Source organism: Achroia grisella, unplaced genomic scaffold, assembly GCF_030625045.1.
Source record: "Achroia grisella isolate CSIRO2021 unplaced genomic scaffold, CSIRO_AGI_Agris_v1 utg1245, whole genome shotgun sequence".
In the NCBI taxonomy this organism is placed as follows: Eukaryota; Metazoa; Arthropoda; class Insecta; order Lepidoptera; family Pyralidae; genus Achroia; species Achroia grisella.
The window spans coordinates 1,727,030-1,745,624 of record NW_026712606.1 but is presented as its reverse complement, the minus strand read 5'-3'; the positions used below and the strand labels follow the sequence as shown (position 1 = coordinate 1,745,624).

The window sequence follows — 18,595 nt, the reverse complement described above, 5'->3', positions numbered from 1 at the left end:
TTGATCAGCAATGAGCATCACGCCATATCGCGTCATGCCTATAGTTACATTTCATTTTTATAGAATTATATAAATCAATCATATTCTGTTCTAACATCGAACTATAAGCATTGTAATTATTATTTTATATTAATAAATTTAAGTTAAGAAAAAGGTTGGATTTTTTTTACAACCTCCGGCTGTAGAATCCATAATTGGCGCAGTCGGTAGGATACTCATAAAAATATATATATATATATATTTGAGTATTCGAATTCTACGGGATTTCTACAGTGGAGTTATTCAAAAATTCGAAAGTGTACCAAGATCCGCCTGTACCTGCTCTACGTTCGAGTAATATGCAGTAAGTACTTAGAATCTTTCTCAGTCCTTACTTCCCATACTTTAATATATTTTAATATTATTTTATGTGTGTAATTTTAAGTATCCAAGATTTTTCATCCTAGAGAATCACGGATTATTAGGATAGGTAGTAGTAAGTCAAGTAATAGTAGAATTAATATTTTAGACCAACATAGAAATTTACATATAGAATAACAGCGACATCGATACCATATATAAGTCCCTTAGATTAGTACCGGAATTCGACGGCAATCCACATATTTTAACAAGATTTATTAATATTTGTGACCAGTTAGTTTTAACACACTGTAATACTGAACCGGGCAATGAACTAGCTAATTTAGCGTTAATTAACGGAATATTAAATAAGATTTCGGGACAAGCTGCTAGACTTATTAATTCTAACGGGTTACCAGAAAATTGGCAGAGTATTAGGAGTGCATTAATCAATAATTTCGCCGATCATCGTGATGAAACAGCTTTTTTTTTTTTTTATTTAAATACATTTTTCCACAGACATATTCGTCCGTGCCTTTTTTAATTTACTTTAATATTATAATATTTATTTAATTTCCACTTTTGTACAACTCCAGCCGAGATGTTACAATTTGCCTAACAGTGACACCGAGGCAGACCTTATCCGTCTGGCCCAGAACCACCGCTGGCCGGCCGGGTGAGTTGACAACATGCAGTGTCACCCATCTTTATTTGGAGGATTAGATTTACCAATATGCATATACAATTATATAAATCTTACACTACTACTAATTTCACAGTTTTCATTACATTGTGCAATGTAAGAATTCATAATGTAACAATACACATTATGAATTCTTACACTGCATATACAATTATATGAAATCTTATTTTAACATTATTTTCAAAGTTCACTATTTGTTATAGTCCAGGTTTTGTTTAATTATTGATTGTTTAATTTCACAGTTCACTTTTTGTCGTAATTCGGCAATTTTTTTTTTTTTTTTTCCCCTTTCCCTTTCCCCTTTTTTTCCTTATTTTTTTTTTATTATACTTTTAGCGAGCATGGTCCGGCCTTTCCAGTCCAAAGCGCCCCGACGATGCATCAGCTGTTCCGGTTTTCTATGTGCTGATTATTTTAGCGCAATCAGCGCATCAACGATCGCCCTGTCTCTATTTTTAATCGCCATCTGCAGTGAGTACTCACGAATGTCCGAGTGAGTCGCGCCTTCGGCCTCTTGTACATATAAAACGAGCAACTGCGTCTTCTCGATTTCTCGTATAATATACGCAGTCGCCTGTGTGCCTGGTGATGGCTACCACGGCATGAGAGTAGCTGCCATGCACTTCCAACGGTTTACTTCTAGTATTGATGATAATAACCCTCTCCGATGTCAGTCCCTGGGCCTCATGAATCGTCAGCACTTTAGACTCCTCGTCCATTCCATATCCCTCGGATATTAGTTTTGCTTTCTCCGCTTGGGTATGAACCAGGTATAGAGTCCTGCTTTGGTCCGATGGTATGACTTTGCTGTCGTATTCCATGAGCCTCAGCGACCTAGTCCGGAGGTTGGTCGAGTATATCCCGTTGTATACTTCTCTCAGGGCATACGCTACGTCCAAGGAGTTTCTGTGAGTACATAGAAACTCCCTAGTAATACCTGCTGATTTGTTAGGTCGCTCGTAGGTAATTTCAAATAGGTTATGCCTATCTATAAAGGGGAGTTGATTTACGTCGCCAATAAGCAGGACATCTTTTGCTTTGGCCATTTCTGCTGCTAGCACTATGGCCCCAAAGTGGTTCATAAGGGCTTCATCCACTAGGATGCGGGACACATTTATCCCTTTTGCCGTTAACCAACAAAGAGGCCATTGTTCTCACCCTTTCTCCTGTGTTTTTCGTTGTCTTGGCTTCCAGCTTGTTCCTTAGATCCTTGGCCGCTCCCACGGTGGTTGTGACAATCATGTCCTTTTTGTGGTCGTAGTTGTTGATGATCCACATAGTCTTCCCGCATCCCGGGACGCCGTTTATCCACTCGATATTTGGGATGTTCCATGCTTCAAAGGATATGTCCCCGGTCAAGTCCCTACACCTCGCATCAGCTTGGCTCAGGATCCTGTCGTCCAACATAATCCTTGTGCATGCCGCAACCAACAGGATATTATCCTGTGGGGGTGCGCGGAAACTCGGCTTCCCGGTTTTCCTAGTCTCCTCCGCGTCCAGCGTGACGAACCCCACGGACTCGCAGTATGCCGCCATGTATTTACCAGTATATGCCCCTAACATTGTGGTCTGTGTGTTGTTGTCATACAAGGCGGCGTCCTCCCTGTCCAGTTCGTCGACAATCGCATCATCACCACCCTTCTTGTATTTTTTTATTAATTTAGCACAGGTCTTTTTGTGCAGGGTATGTGTTGCCACGACTATCGCTCGATACTCCAGGAAGGCGTTGACAATATGATCCTTCGGGTTCCTCACTGGACGGAGACGAGGCGGGTCCACCAGTCCCAGATCTGCCTGATGAAACAGCTTTATATAGTGACTTATCTCTACAGACGCAAGGGTCTAGCACCCCCCAGGAATTCTACGAGCGCTGTCAAAATTTATACAGCACCTTAATGACATACATATCACTTCAGGAATCAATTCAACCCACTATAGAGGCTACACGCGCGCTTTATATATAGCTTACTCTTCAAGCGTACTTACGTGGTTTGAAAGACCCCTTGGGTTACAGGATACGCTGTATGCGCCCTGAAACCATAGAAAGAGCCCTTGAATTTGTTCAAGAGGAGCTCAATACCTTATATATGCAACAGCGCTATGAAAATACCGTACAAAAAAAGGATTGGCAACAAGCTCATAATTCGCATAACTTACCCCTAAATAACTTTATACCGAAATCCATTCCTTTCAATATGCCTGGACCGTCTAGACAACAGGGTTTCAATACACGGCAATCTACAACTCAACCGCAACCAAACCAAGGGTGGAAACATAATGTACCACCACACGGATTACCACCACGAGGTCCCACTCGTACTCAACAAATTATGCGCGCACCCCCACCAAACTATAACCCTCAAAGTAACGTCTTCCGACTTCCTAACAGGCAGCCGCCTCAACAGTTTAATTTTAACAACTCGCCGCGCCCAATGAGTGGTGTTAGCACGTATGTCCCTAAAGTTTTACCTCCTTATGGACATGACTGGCGAAAACTCGGGAACCCGCCGCCTAGTAACTATTTTAAAACACGCGAAGCGAATTTCAACGAATTTTATCCCGCATATACCGATAATTATAGTGACATTTATTATTATCCGGAATACGAATATGAAAACTGTTATAATTACGACCAATATAATGATTATTACTTTAACACCGAACAAGATTTCAATACCGATATGCCGGTAGTGGAAGAGGTTGAACAAGCATCAAATGTGCAGGACAATTCAAATTTTCAGGAAGCTATAATATTAGAAAAACCAAAATAGAGTTAAATTTCCATATACAAAGACAATTAGGGTATATTCAGATTAGTAATCCACCTCTTAAATTTTTAATTGATACGGGAGCAAATCAATCTTTCATTAGTCCAGAAGCTGTACAAAAGTATTTCAGTCACATTCCTCTTAATTACGAACCATTTGAAGTAACAAATGTACATGCTACCAGTAAAAATGATTACTCTATTAACTTGCCTTGTTTCCCAGAATTTAACGAAAATGATAATATAAAATTTTTCATATACAAATTTCACCATTATTTCGATGGATTATTAGGCTTTGATTTGCTTGACATATGGGATTCAAATATTGATTTAAAAAATAAATTACTAATCACTAGTAATACTCAGATACATATACAGATGTATGATTAACGTAACGTAAATCTCTATGAAGAGATTATACCAGCAAACTCTTCAAAATTAGTTAGGTTACCAGTAAATACCAAGGATGGCAATGTACTAATTGAAAATCAAATTATTTGTAACTGTTTAATTTCCGATTGCGTAACAAAAGTAGTTAATAATAGAGCTTGGGTCGAGTTAAGTAACACTACGCGTAATGATATTGTCTTTTCAATGGATCGACCAATTGAAGCTGAAATATTTAACCATGAATGTGAAAATACTGAAACTTTATCTGATCGTGCTAAAGATGTATTATCTCGCCTCCGTACAGATCACTTAAATGAGGAAGAAAGAATTAATTTACAACAATTATGTGCAAACTATGCTGATGTGTTTTATCTTGAGGGCGAACCACTTACATTCACCAACAAGATCAAACATAAGATAAAAACTACAGATGAAGTTCCAGTACACACAAAAAGTTATAGATATCCATATGTTCATCGACAAGAGGTTAGAGACCAGATTCATAAGATGCTTGAACAAAATATCATAAGACCATCTGACTCTGCATGGTGTTCACCGATTTGGATAGTACCCAAAAAGGCGGATTCATCAGGGAAAGTCAAGTGGCGTCTTGTCGTTGACTTTAGAAAGGTTAATGAGAAAACGATTGATGACAAATACCCCATACCTAATATAACAGACGTTTTAGACAAACTTGGAAGATGTCAGTACTTCACTACTTTGGATTTAGCTAGTGGATTCTATCAGGTAGAAATGAGTTCAGAGGATATTCACAAAACTGCTTTTAATGTAGAGAACGGTCATTACGAATTTTTAAGAATGCCAATGGGTCTTAAAAATTCACCATCAACTTTTCAACGAGTTATGGATAACTTGTTGAAAGACCTTCAAAATGACATATGTCTCGTATATTTAGATGACATAATAGTATACAGTACCTCACTACAGGAACATATCCTAAATTTAGAAAAAGTATTCACTAAATTAAGAGAATCCAACTTTAAGATACAAATGGATAAGTCTGAATTTTTAAAATTAGAGGCTGAGTTTTTGGGACATGTTATATGTAGTGAAGGAGTGAAGCCTAACCCTAATAAAATCCACGCTATTGAGAATTACCCCTTACCTAAAACTACAACTGAAATCAAACGTTTTCTTGGCCTTCTAGGATATTATAGAAAATTCATACCAGATTTCGCGCGCCTCACTAAACCGTTAACTCAATGTCTAAAAAAGGGTTCAAAAATAACATTAGATCAGACTTATATTAACTGTTTTAATCATTGTAAGAAACTATTAACTAATGATCCTATTTTGCAATATCCAAATTTTGATAAAGAGTTTTTGTTAACAACCGCCGCGTCTAACGTCGCTATCGGTGCAGTATGAGCTCAAGGACAAATAGGTTCTGATAAACCTATTGCATATGCGTCCAGAACACTCAATTCTAGCGAGCTTAATTATAGCACTATTGAGAAAGAACTTTTAGCTATAGTTTGGGCAACAAAGTATTTTAGACCATACTTGTTTGGCAGGAAATTCAAAATTGTAACGGATCATAAACCACTCCAGTGGGTTATGAGTCTCAAAGAGCCCAATTCGCGTCTTACCAGATGGCGATTAAAATTGAGTGAGTACGATTTTACAGTAGTTTACAAACAAGGTAAACAGAATACAAACGCCGATGCGCTTTCACGAATTGAAGTGCATAACGACGAACTTATGTCTATTATAGTTAATCCCTCTGATAATGCACCAACCGTAGACGAATCAAGAACATTAACCGTCGCGGATGTTACAAGTAATTCTAATACTGCTACAGTGCATACTGACAACGAAAATCCAATTTTAGAAATACCGATAACAGACGAACCATTAAATAAATTCACGAAACAGTTAATTCTAAACATCGTAGGCGATATTAAAGGCAGACCGATTTTAACAAAACCTTTCGATACTCATACACGTATATCAATACAAATAAATAAATTAATATAAAATGTAAACTTAATTTTAAAAATTATTTTCAGTGTACCAATTAAACAATTTTCTTTCTTTCTTTTCTTCTTTTCTTTCTTTCTAAATCTAATCTCGAAGAAGACATCATTAATGCTATAAAATAATATGTTCATCCAAAAATTAAGACAGGTTTACTTATAAATCCATTTCTAGATATGTACACTATAGTACCTATTATACAAAAAACATTTAAAAACTCATCCATGAATATTTTATTAACAAAAAAAGAAGTTGAAAATGTAAGGGAATATCTGAGGCAACAGGAGATCATTAATAAGTACCATGATGGAAAGACGAATCACCGTGGCATTAACGAATGTCATTTAGCTCTATCTCATAAGTATTATTGGCCGAAAATGCGTGAACAGATTGCTAAATTTATTATTACCATTAGAATTAGTTCATTTAGATTTATTAACTATACAGAGTGAGAAATTTCTAACTATAGTAGATGCTTTTTCTAAGTATGCGCAAGCTTACCACTTAAGGGATGGCACAGCCATCAGTGTCGTGCAAGGTTTATTAAACTTTTGTACACATCATGGCGTACCTCTAACCATAGTCACTGATAATGGACCGGAATTCACCAACCAACTTATATCAGAATTCGTCAGGGTTCATAAAATTCAACACCACAGAATAGCTCCTCATACACCGAATGAGAATGGTATCGTAGAAAGATTCCATTCAACTATTCTAGAGCACCTTCGTATATTAAAAATAAATAATAAATCTGAATCGGTAATAAATCTTATGCCATATGCCCTTCTGGCTTACAATAGTAGTATACATAGTTTTACAAAGTGTAAACCGATTGAAATTATAACTGACCATTTTGATCCTCGAGATCCATTTGATATAGATCTCTCAACTCATTTATTACAGCAATATATGAATAACCATAAAGATAAAATGAAATTAGTATATAACTCAGTTCATGAACTCTATAATTCCTCCCGTCAAAATATTACTGAAAATCATAATAAGGATCGTGAAACTGAACTTCAGTATTCACCAGAACAACAGATTTTTGCTTCCCGACAAAAGTTAGTGCCCCGTTACACACAAGACGTTGTAATGGCAGACCTCCCTATACATATTTATACTAAGAAAAAACGTGGTCCTGTAGCTAAATCTAGATTAAAAAGAGTCCCTAAAAGCGCCCAATTGTTTCAGGACGCTCCTGGTCAATAGTAAAAAGTATAACGAGGTAATAAAATCTCTCCAAGATAATAAAAATAAAATAGTATCTGAATTTAATGCACAGGTTAGTTTATCTAAAGATTGGACTGCTCAGTATTCTAAAATCATAAGTAATATAGTAACAAATCAGAATAAGATATACATTTTAGTAGGTAAGATAAAAGAAAACGAAGCTACACGGGACTATGATTTAGTAAAATATGCCCATTTATCTCAATTTATAGATATAGTAAGCGATAACTATAATTAACTATAATAGCTTTTATAAAAACTTCTACTATGCACCATTCTGTTTTAGATTCGTATACAATCCGCACTATGATTAATAACATAACTACTATATATGGTACAGATAAAGTAGTAATAGATTTAGATACTAGAGAAATATATTATATAATTAAGTTAGGTTCATATTATATAGATAATAAAATAATATATAAAGTTCCCATCATCTATCCCTTTACGTATGATATGTATAAATTATGTATAATACCCAATAATCACCACGAGATCTTATCACCACCCCATCCGTTCCTTGTTCTTCATGAGAAAGATTTTAAATACATAGAGACAGAATGTCCGAAGACGAGCAGATGGTACTTATGCGGCGCACCCAGCAATATGCAGAATCAATCACTCCAAGACTGTATCCAGAGGCTCATCACCACGCAGCAGCGGGACCGCACATGCAACCCCATTACTGTTTCACTAACAAAATTAGCTTACGAGAAACTCAACGATAGGCACTACAGTGTGAGTTTTCCAACTCCAACGAAAAGACATTTATCCTGCGGACAAGACCTTTACAAAACCCTGAAACCCGCATTCAAACTGAATTCGATCAAACTGGATCACCTGCATGAAACAAATATGAAGATGTCAATAGCACCTCCATTGACACTGCAGACAGAAAATAACAGCGGTATATATCATACGACTATACCGATATATGCAATACTAGTAAGTGCTTGCGTGCTTGCCTGTGGCATTACGTATTATAAATTCCGCATAAAATACCTCAACACCAGGCAAGCTCATCCAGTCAACCATATGGAAATGGAAGGAATCTACACTGTTCCTGAAACAAGGAGAGTTAACCCAGAGCAACCCCCAGCTCAATTTACGACAAACGTCTTCAATAGTCGCTGTTCTACGAGGGGAGGTGTTACGCAAGCCTAGTATAGAAGGACTGCTGCATTTGCACTATCCCCAATAAACATTGCACGCGGCACCAAATGCTTGATCAGCAATGAGCATCACGCCATATCGCGTCATGCCTATAGTTACATTTCATTTTTATAGAATTATATAAATCAATCATATTCTGTTCTAACATCGAACTATAAGCATTGTAATTATTATTTTATATTAATAAATTTAAGTTAAGAAAAAGGTTGTATATTTTTTACAACCTCCGGCTGTAGAATCCATAATTTATGTATATATATGTATACAAAACAAAATCAACAGAGAAAATCAGCCGCGTCGAGAAGTAGGTGTGGAGAAATAAACTATTTAAATTTGGAATTAGCAAAAGAATTTATCTAGTTCTGGGAATGATATTTGCCTATGCCAAATTTAAATCTAAACTAAAAGATTTAAATGTGAATTTGCTAGCGCTTTCTTACAGCTCTAATTTTACTGACAATCGTATGTCATCGATTTTAATAATATGTATCACCACAGATAATGATAATATAATAGAGTGTTACTGCCTAACACCTGTATTACAATTAATAGTAGAAACTCTACCAATAGTAGGTATTATTACGTATGACAGTCGAAAAATAGAAGAGTGTGAATTCAATTATATTTCTATTTAAAATAACCACTAGTAGAAATAATTGATTTGATGTATTCAATATAGAGGTAGTGGTTTATAAAACATAAATAGTAAATAATATCCAATAATATTATAATATTATTCTAAAACTTATAGTCACACATGAGAAAAGGATACTTAAATAATAAAAAACATACTTAATTGTGTTTAAGTAAGTTATTTCAATTACGCTATAATTATTTTATACACATTTGTTTATATAGTAGGTTCTTTTCTTCATAAAAAGAAACTCATTTTAACTCTTGTTTTGAAAGTACATACTTATATAAAGAGTAGCAGCATTAACTTTTATATAGATATTATTTATATTTTTAATCGCATTATATTTAGAAAGAATATAGTAATAAATACACTATTTTAGATAAAGAAACTCTGTTATTTCTATATTACGCCTATATAATATACGTAGGTATATAATATTAAGGCTTGTTCTCTAATGCAAAAACTTTTACATAAATTTAGAAGTATTCTATATGTTTAAAATAAGGTACATTATTTTTTTCAAAGTTTTGTTTTAAAGCTACTTTCAAAGAATACATACATATTATGATACACGCTGTATACAACACTTGATTCATAAAATAAAATATTAATCAATTAAGGACATAAAGGTATAAACAATCAATTAATTACAAGTTAACACATTCTACCATCCATAAAATAATTTCACGGCATCTGGAATAGTATTACAGTATAATGTCGGATTCTAAAACAAATAATAATAATACACACTCAGCAGAGTATCTCTCAAGTGAGATGATGGATGAAGACTTCTTGAGTTCTTTTGCGCCCATTCGATTTATTCAATTAATATTAGGTACATGCCGAGTGGACAGCAGGGACAGATTTGTGACACCACCTACAATCTACCAAAAATTGTATTCAATAGTACTTGTGGTTTTAATAGTTTCAGCATTCTCCAAAATAATATACACCTATAATCTGAAATTTCATGAATATCAAAACATATACCCTTTACCTTTGTTGTTGGCTTTCTGTATGATAGCAACGTATATTATAAACATTATACACGTAAGATTCTGTAGGAGTGAAGACAACGTTAAATTCTATGTAGTAATGCAAGAACTTGATCATCTTTTGAAAATAGCATCTAATAAAAATAACGATTTAAATCACAATATGTATAAACTAAATGTTTTGACAATTGTTTTAATATTCGTGATGTATATAATAGCACTTGTTATTACAAGCACTCAAGGATTTTTTGCATTGTTGATATCTATTGCGGTACTCTACATTGATTCCTCATTTGTATTTGAAGCAAATCATTGCTCAAATATTATGATATATTTTATGTTTCGTGTACGCATTGTCAACTGTATATTAACAAAATACTTACAAGATGTGGTGAAGAACGAAATTTTAGACCGTGTAATGCCTAATTACAAAAGCTTCAAACAATACTTCAAAGAGTTAGAACACAACTATTACGACTACAGATATAACAATACTGATGTGTATATTCAAAAATTATTGTCAGTTTTTGAATGCTTTAAAAATATATACAAATTTCAGGTGAGATTTATTTATTACAAGTTATTTTTTAGTTGATATAATAAAGATTATGCATATATGTATAATCTACAATATATGTATGTACTAAGTTGTATCCCAATTTAAAATCTGTCCATATCTAAAATGACATCAACCTACTACAAAATACTAGCTTATCTACAAAGATCGTTATTGTAACTGTCGTTCAAGTTACTTTAATATTTATTAATTTTTTTAACAATTTGATTAGGTACTGAATACATTACTTTACAAATTATACTTATTACTTTACAGATATTTCTACTTTTTTCAAAATTATGGTGTACGGTGTATTATCATTTGAATTCCTAATTCTCAGTTTACAAAACAATGTAAGTAAAATGTAGCATAGAAATACTAATAAAATAAACTAGTATCAAATATTACATTAAATCCCAAAGGGACTGAGGTACTGATGATTTTAAACTACATTCACCAAGCAACTAATTAGATAAATCAGTTAACAGACCGCGTAGATCAAATATTTAAAAATTGATCTACTTTTCCACTTAATTTCATTAGAAATGTTGTTTTTTCATAAAATTTTCACTGGCACTGACCCTTTACAACTACCCGGATGTATCTATATGTATTAAAAGTAGGCAATGCAGTACCTACTTGAAGGGCAATACATATCTTACTTAATTTAGCACCTACCACATTGGAGACAATTTCAACAAAATACGACTGCATAACGTGTTTTTTACGTGTACATTACGTGTCAATATACGTTATAGAAGCGCCAGGGTAGGGTGATATGATGAAGATAAAGTCGAGTCTGTTAAACACATAGTCCGAATAACTTCAGCGACTCCAACATTTAAGCTCTTTGTCAGTATACCATAGAAATTTTAGAGAGTAAGTGTCTAGTACCTATTTTCCTTTGCCTAGATTTTTTAAACATTGTCTATTTACTAAAAAAGGCCAGTTAACGCATCTTCGCGAGTAATTGACTACAATGGTTTCCAGTGGGAACCACGTGGAGGTTAACTTGACATAGAGATATAGTAATAAGAGCAACTATTCTATAACTCCATATATAAAGGAATTATAATTCATTTTTCAGGCTGTAGATTTACCAGGTCTTGTAGTAATAGGAACTATGTTTATAGTATATACATATACAATACAATACTTGTGTCTCCAATGTGAATTCTTCTTCAGAGAAATAAAAGTAGTTAAAAGTTTATCAATTACTCTAATGTCGATACATCAGAATGGTATGTATATTTACCTATAATACATGTGCACACATTATCTTACCTATAGTATAGAAGCCTTATTAAGTATTTATTGAAAATATTAAGAAAATACTTGGTCCCTCCTTAAAAACCTGCAATTCCCTAAGTGTTTCGGGTGTCGATCATCATCATAAACAGAGGTAATAATCACACCATCAGGTGAGCCGTTTTATACAACTTGACTTATATCATAACATTTAAGTACACAGAGTTTCACAGAGCGGTAACAAATTATGTCGAGTCACAGTAGTAGATTGTTATTATCATTGTGCTTTGTATAGTTGCTGTTTTGTTATTATTATTATTACTGTAGCGTAATGTAGTTGGGTATGTTTATTCCTTGGTATTTACATAGTGGTATTAATACCAAGAGCATACATATGAAAAACACCCTATGGCTCAGGTACGTATTACTGAGTAGGTACTAAGTATCATATACGATAAAGAATAATTATTGTAAATTAATGAAATAATTATTTATTTCACTAGGGCCAATGCGAGAAAAGGCTAAGAAGATGTACAAGATACTAGAGGAAACTCCACCGAGGTTAATAATTTACGACATGTGGCATATGGATGCGACACTTTTACTAAAAATTATATATTTATTTAGTGGGCTATTTGTAACAATACTGCAGTTTGCGTATCTGTGAATTAAGCATACGGGATTATAGCATTAAAATTATATTTAAAAAATACAAAACTTTATTTACACCTACCTAATCATAATAAGTGCTGTAGAATAAACCAGCTCTGAAGAGCAGTATATATCCTGAACTTCAATAAATTTGTGTATGTTTTTCACAGACTATGTTTGTGATGATTCTTTTAGGGTTGCGTCAATGGAATTAAATTAAGTCTTTATTGCTTTTCCCATAATAAGTACAGCTAGGTAATGGGACTAAAATATATATAAATAATACTTCTACGACTTTCATCCTAGTTGGGGTAGTCAGAGGCACTGTCAACTGATCGATGACTGCATTGAACTATTGAAAGATAACTTTGAAAGATTTTAACATAGTGGCAGTAAACTATAAGGCCATAAAGCTCTCAATCATTATATTTAAAAATATTAAAAAATATATATATATAAATAGCCCATGGAATAAAAAAATACAACAAGAAAATGTCGGTAATATAAAAATGTTATTGATAGGTATAACACAACTGAGGATAGTTGTGAGCAACCATATGATAAAAAAGAATGATAAGAATATTCTAAAACATGTGTACCTCCTTGTACTAAATTATTTATAAGTAATTTAAAAAATGTAAGTCTACTTTAATTTTGTTATCATTTATAACTTTTTTTATTGTAAGAAATATATACAATTTATTTGTTATAACAAGGAAACAGTTTTTTCAATTTAATCACTTAAATTACAAATAAATTAATTGAAAAAGTTCGTAGATATAAAAAATATAAAAGTCAATCAATTAATCGAGTCCTTCCTAATTCTATTGTCAGTTACTAGTGTGTTAGAAATTAACGGTCAGTCAATTCTCGACGTTATTAGTGTAAGCTAAAAGTAAACATTATTTTATGAAAGATAAATATATCAATATACGAATTATAAAAACCAAGGCCGAAGAAGACAAACAGAATTCATAAAATATCTAGAATCTAAATAAAAAACTATGATGAAAAATAGCAAACAAAATAACATGAAATCAACCGAATATCTCTCTAAAGATATAATCGACGAGGACTTATTACGATCGTTTGCCCCTACTCGTTATTGGCAATTAATAATAGGAACTTGCCGTGTCGACTGTAGAGACAGATTTGTGACTACCCCCACGTTATATCAAAGATTGTATTCAATTTTTCTACTAATATTAGTGTTACTAATACAGTTTCAAATTATAGAAGTATTAAACGTCATATTTCATGATTATCAAACCTTATACATTATAAGCGTTGTAATGATATATGTCCAAGTACTAATATACTCATTGACGATTATAGATGTAAGATTCGTTCATAATGAAAAACACAAGGAGCTTTATATAAAAATGCAAGAGCTTGATAATTTTATAAAAAACAACAACAAAAAGAGTCTTTATGATTGCATTTATAAATTAAACATAGTAACAGTAACAACAATTTTAATGACATTGCTGTTGCCTCTGTTATCAAGTTTTGAAGGATTTACAGCAGTAATCAATATGACTATAATGTTTTACACGGATATGACAATTTTATTCGAAATTACTCACTACTCAAATCTTATGGTATACTTTGCAATGCACTTGCGTTGTGTAAATCGTATAATAAAAAATCATTTGAAAGAAGAATTTAAAGAGAACATTATAGATCTGGCAATACCATTAAGTAGCGGATACTATGGCAAAGAACTTTTCCAACTTATTGAAATGAAAAACTGCGACTTACGATCATTTGATGTTCATATTTATTTAAAGAAAGTTTTAAATGTATTTTCGTATTATCAAAATATGTATATGTTTCAGGTAAGCGATTACACAACTGCTTTAAAATATCTGAAATAGAGCCTTCTGTCCAAGAACAATTAATATTTGCACAACAACAACATTTAAATAATATCTGCACATATTTCGCTTTCGTACTCAAAATTCTGAATGAACATTCACGATTATAGAATGTATACTACTTTCTTCAATGGTCTATATTTACTTACATTATAATAATTTTATTACTAAACAGTATTACACATTTTTTTCTACAAACGCACCTACAATAAATGCAACAATTACTTTACCTTATCAACTTAGTACTATATAATTATTATTTTTTAGGCATTTCGTATATCTTGTTTTGCAGATATTTCTCTTCTGTTTCAAAATTATTATATGCGCAATATCGTCATTTGAATTTATACTTTTACTTGTACAAAACAACGTAAGTATTTTCATGTATTAACTGTCATGAACTAAGGCTAAAATTAGGGTAACTTTATTATGATAGCATATATGAGAAAGATATTTTTTTATTACTCGGGTAATATCGGATCAATAGTGGTAGTGAAAAATTCGGCTTGGCAACCACAGTATGAGGAATCGGCCCTAATTTCTTTACATACGAGGCGATCTAGGAAGTGTTTCAGGGCGATCTCTACCATTACCTCAATATCGCCTCAAATTTTAAGACATTTTTGACACGTACTTGGCTCCTTCTCACGTACCTATGTACATTTTATGTGTTATATAGGACATAAGACATTTTGACTACTTAATATACACCATATATGTAACAAACTTTTTTCATTTACTAATACAAGCTAAGTCCCAATAATTTTGTGTAGAAATGCACTAAAATAATTGGGATATAACTTGTATTCTTTCGCTAACATATTTTCAGGTCATGGACATCGTACTAATTATAAACATAGTTTGTACAGCAACAGTGCATACAATTATAACATTCTTTTTATGTTTTCGATGTGAACTATTTTGCAAAGAGATTAAACTGACAAAAAGATTATCTATTTCTATAATGTCGAACTACATGTACGGTAAAGTATCTAGAAGTATCTTTATTTCCTTTTCTTAATTTTCTCTTTATATTATTATTATTATTAATATTTATTATCTTCTAATATTATAAATGCGAAAGTTTATAAGTATGAATGTTTGTTACTTTTTCACGCATACACTAGGTAGTGACCGAATTTTAATGTAACTTTACAGTAAAATAGCTTATGGATCAGAATAACACATAGGCTTTATTTTATATTGAAATTTAACGAGAGTGAAACCGCGGATATAGTTACTATATAATGAAATCATGTAAAGGTGAAAACAGTATGTTTGATTGGTAAGGTTAGCCGTGAAAACGGGGGGCGGTTTACATAGATGTTCTTAAATATAGGTACATAACAACTGATAGTTTCAATAATTGGTAGGTGCCTATTAGTTTAAGAAAATATATTTAATTTATTCATTAAATCTTTTGAAAAAATAACATTAATATCTCCGCTTTTTTTTAGCATACATGACACAATTTTTCACACGCGATCAGGAGCGCGCATGAAAAATTGTGCGCACAGTCGTGTGTGACTGCATTTTACTATTTTTTGCGATCAATCTTCCGCGCGTGATATTTATATAGATAGGTTTTTGCAATGATAATTAGTTATTGTTACAAAAAGGCGCTAAAATGGTTGATTTTTTCATGATTGAAGAAGGTTCGAATATGCAAGTTTGCGGCGCGCGCGGTTTATGCTTTCCTGCTTGATAGCCGAAAGAGCGTACGTGTAAACTTGTACTTATATTTAAGAACATTTTGTTTTGTACGAAGATAAAGTAAATTTATTCATTATATCAGATACCACATTGGGTTCCAGTGCTAATCGAGTGCAGATTACTACATGGTAACAATACTTATATTTATTCCAGGCCCCATAAGAGAGAAGGCAAAAAAAATATATAAGATTTTAGAAGATACTCCACCTAAATTATTGATATACGACATGTGGGAAATGAACGCACGGCTTTTAATCAAATTCGGAAACATTGTAACCAGAATGTTTGTTACTTTGCTGCAATTTACTTTCCTCTAAGTTTAAGTGTTTCAAACGATATAATATGTACCATTGAAGTTTAAAAACATGTTAACAAGTTCATGGCATTCACTCAATATCAAAACGAAACAGAAATATAATCGCTTTAGTATTAAGTACGATATAGGTACCTACCTACTACGAAAGTATTAGGTCGTCACAAAATATACGTTAAAATTCGTTACAAATAAATTAAGTGTGTATTGTTGTTGTAAGAGTACATCACTAGCGTGATTATTGATTGTTGACACAACACTAGTGATAGATGTCATTAGTAGTAAGAATGAAAACTGATTGTAATGGCTACTCAATAAAGTATAATTTCTAAAAAAATAACAATGATTCGTCTGCAGAAAATACAAAAACAAGTAAGTTGCATCATCCATTGTTAGGACAAAGGAAAAAATGGAGGATAGTTTTATGGGCTTAAAACCCTCAGAAACTCTTCAGAAATTAGAGGCGGAGGAATTTACGAAATGGAAAACAAGATTTGAAATTTACCGGAAAGCGACTGGTATGAATAATAAACCGGGATATCCAAATAGCAATTATGTTACATTGCATGGGTGACTTAGGTATAGACATCCATAGTACTTTTGATTTAAATGAGGAACAAATTAATAACTATGAAGTGGTTATGAGAAAATTTGTTGACCATTTCATGCCATTGAGAAATGAAAACGTATACTCTCATATATTTATGAACAGAAATCAAAATGAAAATGAGTCATTCGACTGCTACGTCACAGATTTAAAAAACTGGCTCAGCAATGCAATTTCGGTGAACTAAGAGATAGAATGATTAAAGATAGAATAATAGCCGGAATAAAAGATACGAAATTAAGAAATAGATTATTAAGTGTTGAGAAAGCAATCCACACATTTATGAATATGGCAACTTTATTACTCTATGTTTGATGTAGAATTAATCTCTCTGTCGGATGTCGGGTTGGTTTTGTAATAGGTAAAATATGTCTCCTGATAAGTTTTGTAATTTGGAAATTAAATAAATATATAAATATGAATAGTGTGTATAAATAGAAAAATAGTGACCTACTAAATTACTTCAAAATCAATAGTTATGGGCACAGACTGTGTAATACTGCGTAAAAGAAGAAGTTAAAAAATTGAAAGTCATTCTGAGAAAGAAAAAATGGCGTCGCGAGAAAATTTTATTAAATATAATATTACTTCGTTCAATGGAGACGGTTTCAATGTGTGGTCGTTTAGAATAAAGAGTATATTACGAGAAGCAAATTGTATTGAAGCGATTACTTCAGAAATTTTTTATAAGTCGGAAGCGAACAAAACGCACGAGGCGAGGGCACAAGCGATATTAATTTCGGCAGTAGCTGACAGTCATCTGGAGTATTTACGTAAAGAATCGGCTTACCACATGTATAAAAACTTAGAGGAAAATTTTAAAGAAAAAGGCACAAGGAGCAAATTATTTTTGAGACGACAACTGAGTGAAATGAAATATGATGAATCATGACCACTTATAGAGTATTTTACAAAAATACAAGAAATTTGTACCAAGTTAGAGGAAGCAGGGACAACAATATGAGAAGAAGAAAAAGTCAATTACATTCTTTTATCTATGCCGAAATCATATACACCAATAGTAACTGCTTTAGAAACAATTGGAGAATTAAAATTGAATACAGTAAAAGACAGATTATTGGCAGAAGAGGAAAAAAGGAAAAAATTTAATGAGCATGAATATAAGGAGGAGACAAATGCATTTCACTGCTTTCAATGTGGAAAAATAGGTCATAAAAAATACCAGTGCCAGCAGACAGTACGAGGACAAGGACGAAGTTATACAAATGCAGGACCAGTACAACAATATAATCGAGGTCAACAATATAATCGAGGTCAACAATATAATCGAGGTCAACAATATAATCGAGGTCAACAATATGGTCGAGGTCAACAGTACAGTCGAGGACAACAATATAGTAAAGGACAACTGTATGGTCGTGGAAGAGA

The 18,595-nt window shown here is 32.8% G+C and overlaps 1 protein-coding gene across 1 annotated transcript; it reads left to right on the top strand.

Annotated features, from left to right (window-relative positions):
* Positions 1–9,960: 9,960 nt before the first annotated feature.
* LOC131854751 (uncharacterized) lies at positions 9,961–16,798 on the top strand. Its single transcript, XM_059205893.1, has 5 exons — positions 9,961–10,296; positions 11,885–12,038; positions 12,549–12,606; positions 15,399–15,556; positions 16,440–16,798. The coding sequence occupies exons 1-5, from the start codon at positions 9,961–9,963 to the stop codon at positions 16,601–16,603; spliced, it is 870 nt and encodes a 289-aa protein (XP_059061876.1). The 3' UTR covers positions 16,604–16,798.
* The last annotated feature ends 1,797 nt before the right edge of the window (positions 16,799–18,595 follow it).